The sequence below is a fragment of the Polypterus senegalus genome, chromosome 10 (genome assembly GCF_016835505.1).
Source record: "Polypterus senegalus isolate Bchr_013 chromosome 10, ASM1683550v1, whole genome shotgun sequence".
Lineage (NCBI taxonomy): Eukaryota > Metazoa > Chordata > Cladistia > Polypteriformes > Polypteridae > Polypterus > Polypterus senegalus.
This window is the reverse complement of record NC_053163.1, coordinates 15,771,168-15,790,717: the sequence shown is the minus strand read 5'-3', so window position 1 is coordinate 15,790,717 and position 19,550 is coordinate 15,771,168. Positions and strand designations below refer to the sequence as shown.

The following is a 19,550-nucleotide window of genomic DNA, read 5'->3' as shown; positions in this document are numbered from 1 at the left end:
CTTAACGGATTTAGATCGTGTTTTTTTCTAGAATCTGCTTGAACATTCCGGTTGATTTTGCAATTTCTCTCAACACGCTAAGAATCATAGTTCGCTTGCAGGAATGATATATTCATGCTAATCCGAGACAATGTCTGCGGGCCGAGGGGGAAGCGTAATGTTGGGTATGGGGAGTCGATCTACCTCTGCGTTTTAGAGCATACCTTGCCTCTGCTTAGCTAGCTATACCTTTTTGTTTATTGATTTTTAAAATTTGTCCTGTTTCACTACTACATGGGCTGAGCCGTGGGGGACAGCTAGTATATATATAAAATCCAACTTCTGTCTGTATGTCTGTCTGCTTTTCACGAGTGAACTGCTTAGTGGATTTAGATTGGGTTTTTTTTTCTTCTATAATTTGCGTGAACATTTCGGGTGATTTGGTGACTTCTTTCATCGTGCTAAGTATCACAGTTCACTTGTGGTACCGATTTATTTATGCGAATCTGACAGAGAGGCTGCAAGCCGAGGGGAGTGGGAAGTGGGACTTAAGGAATGGGGAGGCAGGCAGGGCCCTGATAACTGGCATAGATATCACGGCCATGTGCTCTTCTCCCCACCCACCTGAACACGATCAGATACGGTGTCAATGTTTGAAGGTCCGCTTGACCAGATTTACATTTTTTAATTTTTTTTATTGATTTTTAAAGTTTGTTCTGTTTCAATACTACATAAGCGGAGCCCCAGGGGACAGCTAGTTAATACTATATGATTGATTTATATTTCTGAGGAAGTGGATGTCGTGAGAAGTCAAGCAAAATGACCTTTTTTATAGGCCACTCAGATCCCTTCTTCGGCCAAGATGGACAAAGTAGTGAAATAAGAAAATCCAGCCATCATGTTCTAAACAGACTATCATTATCCTCAGTTTATAGTTTAAGCGACATTCCCGTTTTACTTTTTTTTCTGTTGAACTCTTATCCAAAAGGTATGTTTACCATCTTATTGTTTGGAACTCTGTGACAAGAACAGGCCATTCAGTCCAACACGCTCTTCCGTCCTATTCGTCTATATCAGGGGTGGGCAGTGTCGGTCCTGGGGAGCCACAGTGGCTGCAGCTTTTCTTTCAAACCCACTTGCTTAATTAGAGACCAATCTCAGACCTTATTTAATTTTAAGGCTTGATTTGAAGCCTAAAATGGATAGTTTTACTGTCTTTCATGTGTTTTATTAAACCAAGTCGTGCATGATGAAACCAAACAGGTGTAAATGGAAACAAGTTAGATGGAGAACTGCTGGCTCCTTTGTCATTCCTAATAAGGAGCCATTAAAAACAGCAAATGTAGCTGTTTAAGCCTGAAATAAGCAATTAAGGGTGGGGAACCGTAACAAGTGAGACCACCAAAATGTCACTTGAGCGAAAAGTGCTTCAGCAGCAATTACTAACCTCTCATTAAGAAACTGGGTGGGAACAAAAACCTGGAGCCACTGTGGCCCACCAGGACCGACACTGCCCACCCCGATCACCCATCAAGTCGAGATTTAAATATTCCTACAGACTTACTCTCTACCTCAGCGTTTCTCAACCTTTAAGTATTTGTGACCCGAGTTTTCATAACAGTTTTAATCGAGCCCCCCCACAACATTTTTTTGAAATGAACTTTTATCGACATGTATCTAACTCTATATTTATTGTTCTAGTATCAGAATGTAGTTTAAGTTAATTTGTTTTTGTTTCAATAGATGTATTTTTTATATTTTTGAATCTTGTTTTCTTTTTTTCACATCTTTGTGCCCCCCTTTTTGTTATTTCGCCCCCCCTAGGGGGGCCCGCCCCACAGGTTGAGAACCACTGGTCTACAGTTCTTTGAATGAAGAGAAACTTTTAACCTTTGTACGAAACATCTCCCTAACAAGTGTGTCCCTTGTCACAGAATTTACTTTCAATAACAAATAGGGTTTACTGTATAGGGTGGTCCAGATCCAATTATGCAATTTTCATTATGCTATAACTTATTAAGTTTATTACATAGAAAATCACCCAAAAAATCCCGGACCATCGAGAAGTGTGCAAACTGACAACATGAAGAATCGTCTTAGCGCCGAACTGGAATCGTCCCCGCATAAATCAAAGTCTTCTAAGTGATCGGGATCTGCATAATTAGATCTGGACACCCCTGCAGTGATTCCTTTAATAATTATTTAACACTTTGACTGTGTCCCCTTCTTGACCTCCCTCGTGTGAAAAGGTTCAGCTCCTTCAATGTTTCCTCATAGCTCATACCGCCTATTCGCGGGGTCAGCCTAGTTGCTCTTCTCTGTACTTTTTCTAGGGCTGCTCTGTGTTATTTCTAATATGGAAACCAAAACTAAACACAGTACTCCAGGTGGGACTCGCCAGTGTGTTATAAAACTTAAGCTTAACAATGGCTGGGCCCCACACCTCATGATATATAACTTAAACACCCTAATAGCTGATGAGTCCACCGTGACCCCCAGGACCTTCTCATAAAGGGGTACTTTCAAATTCTGGACCATCCATTGTGTATTCAAATCAAACATTTCTCTTCCCTTATACTTTATGTGTCGTCATAGACGCCGGGGGACGTTGCCCCACCGGGATGCCGGTAGAAGCAAGGGACTGGAAATGGAACAATACTTTCCCGGGAGTGCAGGAGGGTGGCCTCTCTGGACTACATGGGGGTCACGGAGCTCCAAACCTCAACCCTGTGCGACGACGGAATTACCGCCAGGGGGCGCCCGGACGTTGTTGGAACCCTGGATGGCAGCACTTCTGCCACACCAGAAAGTGTCGTCAGACGGAGCACCTGGATTATAAAAGGGGCCACCTCCCTCCAGAAGAGGAGCCGGAGTTGGGAGGAAGGAGATGAAGCTTGTGAGGAGGGGAGTGGAGGTCATTGAGAGGAAGAGAAAGAGACTGAGACCGTTGGCATTGCAGTGCTGTGAAATTAATAAACGTGTGCATTTTGGACATTCTGGTGTCTGTCTGTCTGTGTCCGGGGGCATGCTTTTCACAATGTATTTACATTCAATTTCACCTGCCAAACAAATCTGCCCAAGCCTGTATGCTGTCCACGTCTTTTCTACATTATCTGTCCTTCCACCGAGTTTGATGGTCTCTTTTACTTATCCTCCCATTTTCCAGACTCACATATTCCAAATCAGGGCTACAGAGGCTGACGTCCACAGTGGCACAAAGTAAGAACTCATCCCTGAATTGGAAGCCATTACCCCACGTTACCCAAACACACCCGCGCTCACATTCACCTGAAAAGGATGTCAATGCATCACAGGCTCACACTCATCTGCTTATTTTTTAAGGGTTGCAAGATTCTTTAAGTATTTTTAGAAAGCAAATGATGATTAGTGGGAACCATAAAAGATAAACTAATGCTTTTAATCGAGCTTTTTTAATTTCAAAGTCAGGAGGAGCCAGGGCTTTGTTTCCTATCTGTGGATGCAAAGCAGGAACAAGACATGGATGAGACAACAATTCAATGTAAATCTCACTCATGCAAATAACTCAGAGTCATTCAAGGGTAACTAGTCAACGTAACACACCCAAGGTCTGAGATATGGAAAGAGGACATGAATACCAGGAGATAAAAATACACAGAGATGTGGACAGACAATTTGGAAAAGGGTTACAGTGAGAAGAGTTAGGGAGGAGACCACTATCATGGACAAGCAGTTTGGTTTTATATCAGGGAGAGGAACAACTCAACCGGTCTTTGCATTCGAACGGTTCATAGAGGATCATCAAGAAAAACAGAAAGGTTTGCTTATGGTGATTATTGATCTGGAGAAGGCCTTACAGTAGAGTACCATGTCAAGAGGTCTGGAGGTGGATGAGAGATAAAGGAGTACCAGACAAGTGTGTGACGATTGTCCACGATATGCATGAGGGAGTGAGGACTTGGGTTAACAGACAAGATCCCGGTTAGAGGAGGTCTGCACCAGGGATCTTCTTTAAGTTCTTACCTCTTTGATCTGGTTATCAATGTGTTGACTCGAAGGATAAAAGACTAATCCCCCTAGTGAATGCTCTTTACTGATAACATTGTGTTGTGTAACAACACAAAGGAGGAAATGGAGAGGAAGTTGGAAGAATGAGGAAGAACTTTGAATGATGGAAGGCTGAAGATAAACAGAAAAAAGACAGAATATGTGAGGTTTAATGATGTTCAGGATTCAGAAGTTAGCTACTGAAAACAGTCAGGTCAGGTTAGGGGAGTGTGCACCGTTTCAGCATATTGACGACAAAACAGCCCACCACACGACCATAGGTACAATGTTCCAAAAAAATATTTGGTCAAAATTGCAATAAGAATTTAATTGTGTGAAAACCAAAATGAAATTAGATTTGATGTTCCGAAAGACAAAGGATGTGGAAGATGCTACTAGACAAGTCTTCCTAATACACTGGAAGTTCAGGTCAGGTCAGGTTGGAGAGCATGCACTGATACAGCGCATTGCTGCACCCACCGTACGATGAAACACAGCTCGGGATCCTGGTTGGCAGCCCCCCAAGGCAGACATGTGGTCCAGTCCCACCTTCCGGAAATGACCCTCTATCTGCCGCTGCCAGGTGTTACGTAGGCATCCCCTTGGCCTGGTCCTCAACAAAGAAGATCCTGTGAGCCAGATCACCCTTGGGTAATCATGCCACATGGTTGTAGTGTTGTAACTGACGCTCCCTCACAATGCAGGTCATGTGCCTCATTCGGGACTCCATAAGTAACACAAAATCAACTCAGCAGTACCCAAGGACTCTCCGAAGAAACACAGTACCGAAAGGAGTTTAAATTTCAAGGATTAGTGTTATCCTAAGATGGAGAATAAGATGCAGAGATAATCCACAGAGTGCAATGTGGATGGAACAATTGGAAGAAGGCATCAGGAAAATGAAGGTGATGGTCAAAGTTAACTTTTTAAGACAGTGGTTAGACTACCAATGATGTATGGAGGTGAGGCAGTAAAGGGAACCCAGGAGGACATGTTGGATGTGACAGAAATGAGAATGTGGAGATCAGTGTGTGGCATTACAAAAAACAGGCAGAATAAGAAATAAGACAATTAGAGGTACAACAAAAGTGGGAGAGACACAGAAACTGAGAAAGCACAGGAAAGTAGGCTGAAGTGGTATGGATGTGTGCTGAAGAAAAACAATGAATATGTGGGCAAAAGAGGAATAAAGGAAATGGAAGTTCAGGGGAAGAGAAGGAGAGGTGGACTAAAACACAGGTGGGGGATGAAATAAAAGAAAGCTGTAGTGTATAGAGAAGGCTGATTAGTAACATCTAGCTGAAGAAGATGAAGATGATGAAGAAGAAGATGAAGATGATGAAGAAGATGAAGATGATAAAGAAGATGAAGAAGATGATGAAGAAGATGAAGATGATTAATGACGTCCTTCAGCTAAAGCCCAAATTGGTCTTGGACTTCTCGGCTCTTTCTCTGTCTTTTGCAAACCTCAAGTCTGCAATCTCGGTGTTATCTTTGACAGTAACCTCTCTTTTGAGAAACAAGTTCATTCTGTAGTCAAGAGTTGCTTTTTCCATCTTCGTCTGTTAGGTAAGATCAAGCCTTTTTTATCTTCTAGGGATCTTGAAAAAGTTACTCATGCTTTTATCTTCTCTCGACTTGATTACTGCAACTCGCTGTATTCTGGGATTAGCAAATCCCTGATACGCAGGTTACAGTTGGTCCAGAGTGCTGCCGCTCGCTTTCTGGTTGGGGCAAGAAAGTCTGACTCTGTTTCTCCAATATTAGCTTCTTTACACTGGCAGCCTGTCACTTTTCAAATTGATTTTAAAATCTTGTTGCTAGTTTTTAAATCTTTACATGGGCTCGCTCCTGCCTATTTATCCGATTTGTGTGTTTTACACCAGCCATCCAGAGTGCTTAGATCTTTTAGTCAGTTGTCTCTTGTTGTCCCTCGTACCAAGTGTAAAACTAAGGAGGACAGAGCGTTTGCAGCTGCTGCTCCTCGCCTGTGGAACTCTTTACCTCATCACATAAAGGAGTCGTCTACAATCGAACTGTTCAAAACGAAATTAAAGACTCATTTCTATTCACTTGCATTCCGTGGCCTTCAGTAATACTGATGGTTTCCTCATTATGATTATGTAACATTACTTCTATTTATTATTTATTTTATTTATGTTCATTAATTTTATTTCTATTTATGTTAATTGTATGTTTTTCTTTAATTTTATTATTGTAAAGCACTTTGGCCACAGCATTCCTATGTTGTTTTAAATGTGCTATATAAATAAAGTTGACATTGACAATACGAAGATGATGAAGAAGAAGATGAAGATGAAGAAGACCGAATGTGCCTCCTCCACACTGACAGTGATTTCTCAGCTCCCTTGTAACTCTGAGGTGGTAGTGCTAAAAATTATACCACAAAGTATGAACAACTTTCAATAATATGAATTTTATGAGAGACAGAGTCAGAGAATTTCAAAAATAACTGACTGATTTTCAATTGACTGAGTTCATGCTGTAATCGGCCAGAGTCTGGCAGTGAGCGAAAGTCTTCACGCTCCATTTAACTCCGCATATCTCTGCTCCCGACCACAGATCATTGAAACACTCAGCCAGTCTACAAGTGCCGAAAAAGAGCAACACGCTCCCACTTTGAGCACCAGACAATGCCAGGAAACTGTGTTGGCTTGGAGATAGCCTTCCAGAAACGTCATCAGAACACCCAGCAGTCAAAACAAAGCACGCAGGTCACACGGGGTCAATTAAAAAAGATCACAGCGGCTTTAAAAATAGCCTTCCTGGCTGGCCTAGCGGAGAGCGGATGACCGTGAGCCACATGCAGACACGTGCGCACATTCGGTCCGGGGATGACAGTCTCATCAGTGTGAGACTCAAGCTGATTAGGGTGGAGGCGACTGCAGCTCTCCAGTAAGCACAGTGCTCTTTCCAGCCTGGCCAAAACGTTTATTTTCTGCAGGCAGAAATTAACAAAAAAGATAAACGGTTATGACTTTAAACTTTGAGAAATGGCAATTTTATATAACAGAGTCTTTCTTATTTTGCCTGGTGTTTGCTTCAGCTAATGGAATGACTTTTTTTGATGCCATCATATACACTATGTGTCATTTGTCTTTTTCTCTTTTTAGGTTTAGTGTGTTCCTTTTATTGAAGGTTCATTGTAATGGCTCATTTTTAGTTTATTATTCACTCATCACTTAAATTTCTCACACGGCTATGTGCGTAAGATAAGATCAGACACTTTAGATACCTTCATGAACACAAGAAGAACATGCAAACACCGCACAGTAGGCATCACAGCAGCCAATTCATTATTTAGTCAGTCAGTTATTGTCCAACCCGCTATATCCTAACATAGGGTCACGGGGGTATGTTGGAGCCAATCCCAGCCAGCACAGGGAGCAAAGCAGGAACAAATCCCAGGCAGGGTGCCAGCCCACTGCAGGACACACACACCAAGCACACACTAGGGACAATTTAGGATCGCCAATGCACCTAACCTGAATGTCTTTGGACTGTGGGAGGAAACCAGAGCACCCAGAGGAAACCCACGGGGAGAACATGCAAACTCCACGCAGGGAGGACCCGGGAAGTGAACCCAGGTCTCCTTACTGTGAGGTAGCAGTGCTACCCACAGCACCACCATTCATTTGAGTTGACTTGTTTAATGATTTGTTCCCCTGAATTTCTTCTTCGTTCCTCTGAATTGCTTCATTTCTTTCCATAAATGGCACCCAGACAGAAATGAAATGTGAAGTGGGGGAGTTGACAGATGCGGTGGGCTGGCGCCCTGCCCAGGGTTTATTTCCTGCCTTGCGCCCTGTGTTGGCTGGGATTGGCTCCAGCAGACCCCCTTTACCCTGTAGTTAGGATATAGCAGGTTGGATAATGGATGGATGGGAGCCGACAGAAGACCACCACAGAAGTCAGGGCCTCAAACTCCAACCAGTTGCTTAATTAGGCGCTTATTCTCGTTAATTAACCAATTCTTTAATTCCAAGGCCTGTTGCTGCTCTCATGGTGCAACAGCAGACATTTCTGAAATTGTTGATTTTCTCTTTTCTAAGAGCACTGTTCAAATGTTTTGTGAGCAGATCGGCATTCCTTAGACCTTCATCTTTCTTCCATCTATCCATTATCCAACCCGCTATATCCTAACTACAGCTGGAGCCAATCCCAGCCAACACAGGGCTCAAGGCAGGAAACAGACCCCGGGCAGAACACACACACATACACTAAAGACAATTTAGGATTGCCAATGCACCTAACCTGCATGTCTTTGGACTGTGGGAGGAAAACCACACAGACACGGAGAGAACATGCAAACTCCACGCAGGGAGGACCCAGGAAGTGAACCCAGGTCTCCTTACTGTGAGGTAGCAGTGCTACCCACAGCACCACCATTCATTTGAGTTGACTTGTTTAATGATTTGTTCCCCTGAATTTCTTCTTTGTTCCTCTGAATTGCTTCATTTCTTTCCATAAATGGCACCCAGTCAGAAATGAAATGTGAAGTGGGGGAGTTGACAGATGCGGTGGGCTGGCGCCCTGCCCAGGGTTTATTTCCTGCCTTGCGCCCTGTGTTGGCTGGGATTGGCTCCAGCAGACCCCCTTTACTCTGTAGTTAGGATATAGCAGGTTGGATAATGGATGGATGGGAGCCGACAAAAGACCACCACAGAAGTCAGGGCCTCAAACTCCAACCAATTTCACTCCAACCAGTTGCTTAATTAGGCGCTGATTCTCGTTAATTAACCAATTCTTTAATTCCAAGGCCTGTTGCTGCTCTCATGGTGCAACAGCAGACATTTCTGAAATTGTTGATTTTCTCTTTTCTAAGAGCACTGTTCAAATGTCTTGTGAGCAAATCGGCATTCCTTAGACTTTCACCTTTCTTCCATCTATCCATTATCCAACCCGCTATATCCTAACTACAGCTGGAGCCAATCCCAGCCAACACAGGGCGCAAGGCAGGAAACAAACGCCGGGCAGAACACACACACATACACTAAAGACAGACACGGAGAGAACATGCAAACTCCACGCAGGGAGGACCCGGGAAGTGAACCCAGGTCTCTTAACTGCAAGGCAGCAGTGCTACCCACTGCGCCACCGTGCCGCCTTTATTCTCAGATATTGTATGATGGACACAGTTAGCTGGTCATGTTTTGGTTCAATTTGTATCTCATTGTCAGTCAGTCAGTCATTATCCAACCCATCAATCCATCCATCCATTATCCAACCCGCTATATCCAAAATACAGGGTTACGGGGGGGTCTGCTGGAGCCAGTCCCAGCCAACACAGGGCACAAGGCAGGAAACAAACCCCAGGCAGGACACCAGCCCACCACATGTATCTCATTGTTTAGCGGCTAATTAAGGATAAAGAAACAATTAAAGGGGTCAAAGTCTTCAAGAGAAAGTCAATTAAAAACCAGGTCACTAAGAAAAGGGTTAGAATGAAAACCTGCAGCCACGCTGGTCCTCCAGGACTGGAGTTGGCGACCCCTGGTTTAGTACATTTTCAACAGTGCGATGTGTTTTTTCATTGGTGCTGGACTTTTCAGCCATTTTCTTCCCATGCCCTCATGTCCTCTGAGCGAGAAAGCTGAGTGTGCTCCCTGACTTTGCAATAGCAGACAAAGCCACCTTTATATCCTTCACACACCCTTCTTGTCTAATAGAGGACGCATGTTTATATAAGCCTCAGAGTTTACAAAGAGGGCAGCACTTTCCTTCCAGGCCTTGTCACTCTCTGTTGTGGGATTTGTCAGCACGGGTTTCTAAGCATAATCTCAGAAATGTGGTGAATATTGGGTTGATTGGCAACTCTAAAATGACCCAATGAGAGTGAGTGTGGCCTGTGATGGACTGGCTGTCCAATGAATAGAAGAACATAAGACGGCCATCAAGCTTGTTTGTTTAGTGAATAGCTAAGCTGTCCACAAAATCTCACCCAGATCCTTTATTAGTTTCTAAAGGTTTCAGGTTCAATTCCATGTCTTGGAAGTTTGTTCCAGATTATCACATCTCTTAGTAGAAAGAAGTCCTTCCTGGCTCCAGTCCCCTTAACTTCCACTGGTGTCCTCGGGTAATTGATTCACCCTTAATTTGAGGTGTCCCTACCACCTTGCATTTGATGCTGCTATAAGGACTACTGCTTTCCTTTGATCATGTTGGACCAAATGGGTACACAAAAAAAAAATAGAGAATGTTATATTGCATAATCTACATGGCCATACAGGTTAAGTGAGAAAATGGTTGTTCCTCTATGCAGGATATCTGGGAATACCTTAAGAAACTGGGCCTAACTCCCAGCTATGATATTCTGAGCCATCTTCTCTGTTCTCAGCCACAAGACAAAACTTTCACTCTTTCATTGAAATACCATCTCTAAAGCCTGAGACCACAAAGCCATGCCACATCATTCTGCCTTCTCGGCCACACTCACCAAGTTTCGCCTCCTTTCGCTTCCCCTAGCTGACCACACAGAGTTCCTCCAAGTCCCAAAAACTGCAGCCACCAATCCACCCAGCTCTGTCTCATCCTTTCCTGTGCCCAAAATACACACACCGTCTCCCCACCCGCAATGCTTGCCAAGAAATGACAGGATATCCAGAGAGCAGATTTACCTACGGAGTCTATCTGGAGAAGCTGTTGCAGGTCCTCAAAGGAGTGGATTGTGTTGCTTCTGAGAATTTGAAAAACCTCCTCTGGGATTTCGTCTGACTGTAAAAGGGAACAAAATATCTGAGGTTAGGTCAGTTGAGGGAAAAATAAAAGTGGTCATGAAGAACAGGATAATGAAAGTAGGAGTGCACAGATTTCTCATTCGAGGAGGTTCAGAACCTTAGCGTGGTCAATGGGAGCATCTGCGAGCTGAAGATCTTTACAAATGAATGTAGTCATTGTCACCTTTGGCTCGTGACACCTTAACGATGATCAGTGCTGCCATTTCATTATGAGCCATTTCTTCATGACAAAACCATGTGAGTGCAGTCATATTGTTTTCCAGGGAACATGTGGAATGACATTGGAATGAATAAGCCAAATTACAACATTGCCAGAGTGTGTTTTCAAAAAGAAAAAAAAAAAGAAAAGACTAATTCACTTCTAAGATGAGCAGAGCCTCGGAAAGGCAAGCCAAATGGTTCAGTTTTTACCCTGGATGACTTTTTATATTCATCTGTTAACTTATGCACCTGCGTAATCAAGTTAATTTTATATTATATTATACTACATGATATAAATTATACTTCACGCAATTATGGGCAATGAAAGGGGTAATGAGAATCACCCCTGGACAGGACGCTAAATGGCTCAATTAAAACACAAACACACACACACACACACACAGCTCCAGTTTAGAATTGCTAATTAATCTAACCCATGGGTCTGTGCGGACATGAGAGCAAAACTGGAGTACCTCGAGAAAAACAGACGCAAGGGAAACATGCAGACTTTATACAGACAACTATTACGGTGTGAGCCCAGGAAAATTATATTATATTATATTATATTATATTATATTATATTATATTATATTATATTATATTATATCTGTGGTGGGCTGGCACCCTGCCCGGGTTTTGTTTCCTGCCTTGCGCTTTGGGTTGGCTGGGATTGGCTCCAGCAGACCCCTGTGACCCTGTAGTTAGGATATAGCGGGTTGGATAATGGATGGATGGATATTATATTATATTATATTATATTATATTATATTATATTATATTATATTATATTATATCTATCCCTTATCCTGCCGACTACACTATAATGAAAATCTATCTGTCTATCATAACAATTACAGCATTCTAGCCTTAATATTTATTTTTCTATGTAGTCCTGCCTACTATACAAAATTATCTATCCACTAGCCACACTACCTGTCGAGAACAGGTAATAGAATAACATAAAAAGTATTTACTATCTCTTGGCCTACGTGCACTTTCAACTATTTGCATTTGTGAGAATGTTTCTTCACCGGCATCCCTCACTCCCATAAAGATTGCTTCTCAGACTCATTGTTTTCAAGGCGGTTTCGCACATCCTGTCTGCTTTCATACTTGCTGTCTTTGAAGGTGACTCTCTGCATGCTATTTCTCCTCCTCGTGTGTCTCACAGTCGCACTTCCTTTTTGTGTGGCATTACCAAAGCCAAACTTTGGTTTGGCTGAGACTTTGGATTGCTCACAGGGAACAGACACACAGACTTTAGTGTTTTATTCTATACCAGTAACGGCGTACTGCACAATAACGTGCAGTGAATACACTTGACTTGAGAGTTCCTAGTTTTCCTCCTCTTTCTCTGTACGTTTATCATTCGTTTGCTCAGAGGTTGATGCGCTTGCTGCTTCCTGATCAGCTCTTCTTTTCTCCACCCTAGCGGCCCTCTTCTTCTCTTCTTTCGTTGGCATCTTTTCGCATTAAAACTGATTAAGTCAGTGTTTGTGTTATATATTTTCTTTAATTATTTCACATACGCTGGCACTTAAGTGTTCAATCTGCCTCTTAAGTGTTCAATCTGCCTCAAGAATGATTTAAGATATTAAGCGTTAGAGGAGGTGGTAGGGATGAACAGAGAAATAACCTTGGAGGTCAATCATCAGCCCGAAAGCAGATAGTAGACGCCACGTAGTATACGTGTACCAAATTTAATGTTAAAACGGTCTGTGAGCTACGTGTGATTTAAAATCCTGGACGACAAACGGACGGCCACGGTAACGTATTATATATAAAGATTGATCTTGGAAACTACAGTATACTAACATTAATATCTAATATCATTACCTGCACTTTCAAGTATTTTACTTGGTGTCTGAAAATGTCTTCACTGGCGCTCTCTCCCACTCTTAAGCATGTTCCCATAAAGTGTGTAATACTTATTATTTTCATTATTTTCAAGACTAGGGGGCTCTGCCCCCGCTCGCTTCACTCTCCCACCCACAGGTTTGGTTTACCAGTTATTTTCATGGGAATTGTTACATATGCATTATTTTCACTTTTACTTTAAAACTTTTGTAAAAACAATACTGTACTCGTCCTTTATTTCCGGTCCTGGTATGGTTAAATCTCTTTCTCGCAGGATGTATTACGCTGCTTGATTTGTGAAGGGGTGGGGTGGGGGGTGCTGAACGCACACTAAGGAGAAGTGGTTGGATCATCTGCTGGCTTGTTGCTGCTGGCGAGCTGCGTATTCTGCTTGTCGCGCTGCGTGTTGATCATTTCAAAGCCTTTACAGCAGCTGTCCTTTTGCCACTTCACGTCTCTGCCGCTCGTGTTGTGGGGTGTGGGGGGTGGAGGGTGGGTGGTTTGACTGAACGCACGCTAAGGAGAAGTGGTTGGATCATCTTCTGGTTTGCTGATGCTGGCGAGCTGCATTTTCTGCTTGTTGCTTGTCGTTGTTTTAAGATGCTGCTTGTGTTGTGAAGGGGAGGAGGTGGCTGAACGCAAACTAAGGAGAAGCGGTCGGATCATCTGCTGGCGAGCTGTGTTTTCTACTTGTCACGCTGTGCGTCAATCATTTAAAAGCCCGTATAGCAGCTGTCCTTTTGCCACTTCGCGTCTCTGCCGCTCGAGTTGTGAAGTGGGAGGGAGGGGGGATTTTGGCTGAATGCATGCTAAGGAGAAGTGGTCAGATCATCTTCTGGCTTGCTGCTGCTGGCGAGCTACGTCTTCTGCTTGTTACTTGTCATTGTTTTAAGAGCTGGGAGTACGTGAAGCTTGTCTACAAAAACATTCCAACAACTGCTAGGTTAGATGTCCGTGAACTTGTTTTAAATGTTGTCTCACTGCCTTGTCTCGCATTGTCTCTCGCGGGACGTCAAATTGTTTTCCAAGAAGATCTGAGAAGGTCACGTCTTGTCTCCCTAGTCTCCCATCTAAGATTTTTTTTATAATAGAGAGATGACTTTCTCACATCATATCTATCTATCTATCTATCTATCTATCTATCTATCTATCTATCTATCTATCTATCTATCTATCTATCTATCTATCTATCTATCTATCCTGCCTACTATACTAAAATTTCTATCTATCTATCTATCTATCTATCTATCTATCTATCTATCTATCTATCTATCTATCTATCTATCTATCTAACTCATTTAATTAAGATTGGATCTTCTTGTCATTACAGCCTAACTTTATGAACCATTTGTATCTTTCAAAACTAATCGACCACATGCGCATCCAGTAATACTGAATTTTTCTTCACGCTGCTGGAACAGTTTAACCTCGTACCATAATCTGGGAGCTCGGTCAAGAAATCTTCTTCATTTCTCAAGCAGTCTGGATATCCAGACTGTGGAAATTGCTTCATCCCCCGTATGTGTGCCCTAAGCCTTTTACACACCCTTTTGCTCCCACCCATAGCACACAGTATTTAATTCCTACAAGGTTGCCAGTCATAGTTTTTCCCTTGTAATACAAGCTGCTCATTTAATGAACCCTCGTTGATTGAGTTAGTCCATTTGTGATAAATAGTGGCATACCCAGAAATAAAGCTGGTGGCCTTGTAGCTTGAAAAAAATAAATTCACACCTGTACAGTATTTATTGAAAATTAAATAATTCAAAAAGAGATTTTTAAAAATGATCCGTAGATTAGTTATTCACACGTCGGCCTCAGGAAGTGTGTTAAATTCCTTTTTCCAAAAGTCTCACATGCATCGTGATAAACAACCCACAGACAAAACATACCCTCTTTACTCGTGATGCTTAAGTGACAAGGAATTCAATAAAACAAAGTTTACCAAGACAAAATCTCTAACTTTATTTGGACTTTTGTGTCTTCAAATCAGAAAAGCTGTTCTACTAGACTACCCCAGATTGGGAATTCTCCTAAGGCGGACTACACCTGGAAGAACGTCAAGTGGCTTTCATTGTGCACTTATTTTTACAACCTGACTAAAAATGTTCTTGAGATGCTTAAACTTGAAAATGACGCTCATTAACATAGAAACATCCCCCAGCAAAGAAAGAAAGAATGAAAGACGAAAAATAAAACAGCTGGCAGAGCTCAGGGATTTTCAGACTTTCCAAGTAAGTAAACTAAGAAGACAATTTTGACAGACCTCCCCAGTAGTTTATGAGAAGGTTGTCACCATCCCACATCCCTGTAGATATCCTCCTCTCAGAAAGCTTCCAGATGCTCAGCAGCTGTAGATGGAAAGACAAGCTACAGAAATGAGAGTAAAGCGCCACCTGAGACGAGGCGGCGATTTGTGAGCTTTAAATAAGAAACAGCTGGGAGAAAATAAAGTGAAGGCCTTGGAGACAGGATCTTCCATTGGGTCATTTTGTTTGGGCATTCACGTTGCATATTTCAAAATCTATATAAGCACGCGCATATCTGTGTATTGTTATCCTATTTATTGGCATGTTTTCATAAATACTGTATATACTCGCGTTTAAGCTCTTCCGTGGATAAGTCGGTACTTGATTTTACCGTATATTTTCTGGTATTTTATGATGTCGGTTGTATAAGTCGAATGTGGAAAACTCACACTATTGGTCCAAGAGACTATGATATGCTAATCTCCACCTGAGAGAGTAACCATGGAGCACGCAGCCTTTTTCTTTCTATTTATTGTGCCAGACGGTAATACCAGAACTATTCCGAAGTGACATTTGCACTGTTTTGTGTTTTTTGTATCTCACACCCTCATACACCTTTATCGTAAGAGCATCCCTTGTCTACGATGGAGTGTTTGATCAGAAGAAAATTTGAAGCTGGTTTTAAATTAAAAAGTCGTTGAAGTGGCGAACGAAATTGGTAACTGCGCTGCTGCAACAAAGTTCAATGTGTCTGAGAAACTGGTGTGAGATTGGAGGAGGCAAGAAGAATTTAAGTGTCGTATTTTTGAACAGGCGTATAAGTCGGGTCTGATTTTATGATTGATTTTTCATGTTTCAATAATTCAGTAGTTTGAATTTCTGGCTAATTGACTCAGCATATTTGAGCCATAGGTTTGAACTCTTATTGTATGTCATTCTCATCATTAACATGATCATCACACTCAATTGTCATTTTGCTTTTTCCTGGTGATAGATGTGGAAGGAACATACCTAGCTGGACTGACTAGGCCTCCCCAAGACCCTTCCAGGACATTTGAAAGATATAAACCCTCCAGTCTTTCTTCTCCCAGTGGGCAATGGCAAATATATGTCTCATGGGAGACAGCCAGAGGATATTCCAACTACACACCCAAACCTCCTCAACTGCCTCCTTGCCTTCATCTCTACTTTGAGGTCTACCCTTTTTGAGAGGATTCTTACACTGCCATGGAAAGTGACTCCAGCAACCATGTCTAAGAGGTTCTCTAACCTGCTTTTACTCACAATCGAATGCTTTCAGTCATAACCTAAACTGTGTTTTCATACAATAGATGAAGAGATGGCTGTATACTGAACAACTTAATCCATGGACTTAGTCCGTTCTTCAATGACACTGTCCACTGCAAATTTTACTGAAGCCGCAACAATATTGTTATTAATTCAGAATTTACTCAGGAAAATACTCCATAGGTAACTGAATGTCTCCATTTGGGACAGCTGCTCTAATGTATAGAGAACAAATCACTCCTTTCCAAATGGGGGACTTCATTTTAGAAGGTTTCACGTCTGTATCACACTGAGCTGTGAAACCATTCAAGTGCTCACTAGAGACCACAAAGGTCAAAAGGACAGCATCATCTGCAAACAGCAAAGATAGATAGATAGATAGATAGATAGATAGATAGATAGATAGATAGATAGATAGATAGATAGATAGATAGATAGATAGATAGATAGATGGATAGATAGGCTCCCAAACTGGATACTCTCCAAACCTCAGCTCTAATTTAATACACTTTCCTTTTTGATTTATTATCAAGGATGCAGCTCTTGGTCCACAAACACAGGAAAGCAATGCCTTGCAGGAGGCAGCCCTGGATCTCCATACTCGCATAAACCTCAATAATGTTGTGTCTAAGAAAATATAATGGGTTTCAATGTGAATAATTGATTCAGAACATTTTTGCAAATGTTTTATTTTTGCTTTTAAAGCCTGAAACACATCAATCTCTTATCAATTCCTGTGCCTAAATTGCTTTAATTTGCTGGGACAGTAGCTGGGATAGCTTCTGTCTGTGAACTACAGATTGCCCAGACACGCCAGGCCAGCTGACCTTAGCTCATCAGCATGTGATGTTGAATTTCCTGCTACCGACATGGGCCTCACAGTACACTTCTCTTAATTTCACACCAGTCCTCATTTTCCTGTCTTCAGTTGCCAGCTGGCCCTAAGCACGTGTCTTACTTGATGTCATTATGCACTGGCTCTCCACTTCTGATGACTGATTATCTTGGTTCTGCCATTATTTTGACATATTTCAAAGACATCTTATTCCACAGGCTGCAAAGTCATAATCGGGACTTAATCCTGACATACACCATTTGTTGCTGGAAAAGGTTGCAAAGAGTGTTATAATCCACCTTAATAAAAGGATAAGTGTCTGTGTATCTGTGTGTCATTCCAACAGATGGTACATCACAAACATTTACACTGACTTTACAAATCCCATTCTAAATGACATACTGTATAACAGAGGTGCACTGCATTTGTCATTCCAACAGATGGTACATTACAATCATTTCTTTTAATGCATTTTCTTACTACAAATGTTTATGATGCACCATCTGTTGGAACGACAAATGCAAAGCATTTTATCACAACATGCATTACAAAATACATTCCAATAGATGGTGCCCTGCAAATATTAATGCTGAGATCTATGTTGATTATTAAGATTTCAACCTCTCTTAGAAAAGCTGCACAGATAGCAGAACTGGCAAAAGAATAAAATAAAAGCTTTATATTTTAAAAGAGTTTTAACTGTGTGTGCATTATTAAAAGTCTTGAACATGTCTGTTTCACACACTTCTGTTAATACAAGCATTTTTGCAGACAACAGAGCATCTTTCATTGCAAGCACCTTGCCTTAGCACATTTCATTGAGGATAGATAGATAGATAAATAGATAGATAGATAGATAGATAGATAGATAGATAGATAGATAGATAGATAGACTTGAATTTTAGTATAGTAGGCAGAATAACATAGCTATATAGATAGATAGATAGATAGATAGATAGATAGATAGATAGATAGATAGATAGATAGATAGATAGATAGATAGATAGATAGATAGATAGATAGATAGATAGATAGATAGATAGACTTGAATTTTAGTATAGTAGGCAGGATAACATAGCTATATAGACCGACAGACAAACAGACAGACAGACAGACAGACAGATAGATAGATAGATAGATAGATAGATAGATAGATAGATTTACATTATCGCAATCAAAGCTCAGGTTGGTGAAGTCGTCTGTTCAAATGCTTTGTTCCATTTACCTTGAATGTTGGATGTTGCAGCTGAGAATGACAAGTTGACCAATATGGACACCTCCAGGAAAGCCCTTGTTGTGTTTGCTTTTTTGGAATAAACACTAGTAGATAACAATGCATTACATGGCATTTTGTGTGTCAAATCACCATAACATGTCCACAGATAGAAGTTGGGCATTACTGTGTCTACGAATGATTCAACAAGACAGAAGTACTAATAAACAGTATAATGCTACCGCTTTGACTGAACTTAGTGGTGTACATCACCATTCTGGATTGATGTCATAATCTGAAGTCGGACAAACTCAGGCTTGACAAACCAAGCCTGAGTTTCTTTGAAGACAATCCAACTTGTGGGGGCTTTCCATTTGAAAAGTCTCACTAGGAAATCAGAAATTCCAACTTTCTACTTTAAGAGTCACAGAATAAGCAAAGGTGGAGACTGAAGTGGCATTCTGGGTCATTATTTAGAGCTACACAGTCTAGTGTCACGTCAATACACTGTTAATATCCGTCATAGCCCATAAATAACAGAAGATTTTCAAAGCTACTTGAACTTGTTTTGGACGTGGAGGCTGTTGGGGTTGAGACCGTGGTATCTAGCCTGGCATCGCTGGGCAGAAGGCTAACCCAAACGATGACTAGCGTTATCAGCATAGGAAGCTTGTTTATTGTCTGTTTAAATTATTTTACAGCTCTATGTTGTCTTCTTGCTTGGGTTGGGGTGTGTCTTATGATGTTTTTCAGTTTAAATCATTTAAAGCAAACACACGGGCACTGACAGATTTATTCATTCATTTAAAAACTGCAAACCTTACATTTAAAACACATGTGAAAAAGTTTCAATTAGAAAATGGATGCACACTTCTTCCTAAAAGAAGCAACAATTCTGATCTGTCAGACGTGACATCTGACCTAAAATAAACCCTAAAGTAGCAAATCTCTTCCTTACCATTTCTTCTCAGAGTGATGTGTTTTTAGAACATTAAAAAACTCAAGACGAGAAGAGGCCATTCAGCCCAACAAAGCTTGCCAGTCCTATCCACTTATTTCTTCCAAAACAACATCAAGTCGTGTTTTGTAAGTCTCTAAAGTCTTACTGTCTACCACACTACTTGGTCACTTATTCCAAGTGTCTA

The 19,550-nt window shown here is 41.5% G+C and overlaps 1 protein-coding gene across 2 annotated transcripts in view; it reads right to left on the bottom strand.

Annotated features, from left to right (window-relative positions):
• Positions 1-19,550, bottom strand: part of LOC120536799 (transcription factor mef2A-like) — a 72,897-nt gene that overhangs the window by 15,511 nt on the left and 37,836 nt on the right. Inside the window, exon 2 of one of the 2 annotated variants that reach the window (XM_039765293.1) lies at positions 10,644-10,740. In XM_039765293.1, coding sequence (XP_039621227.1) covers positions 10,644-10,740 — 97 coding nt within the window. Of the gene's footprint in view, positions 1-10,643; positions 10,741-19,550 lie in introns of those variants that run through there. The other variant, XM_039765294.1, reaches the window with a different exon arrangement.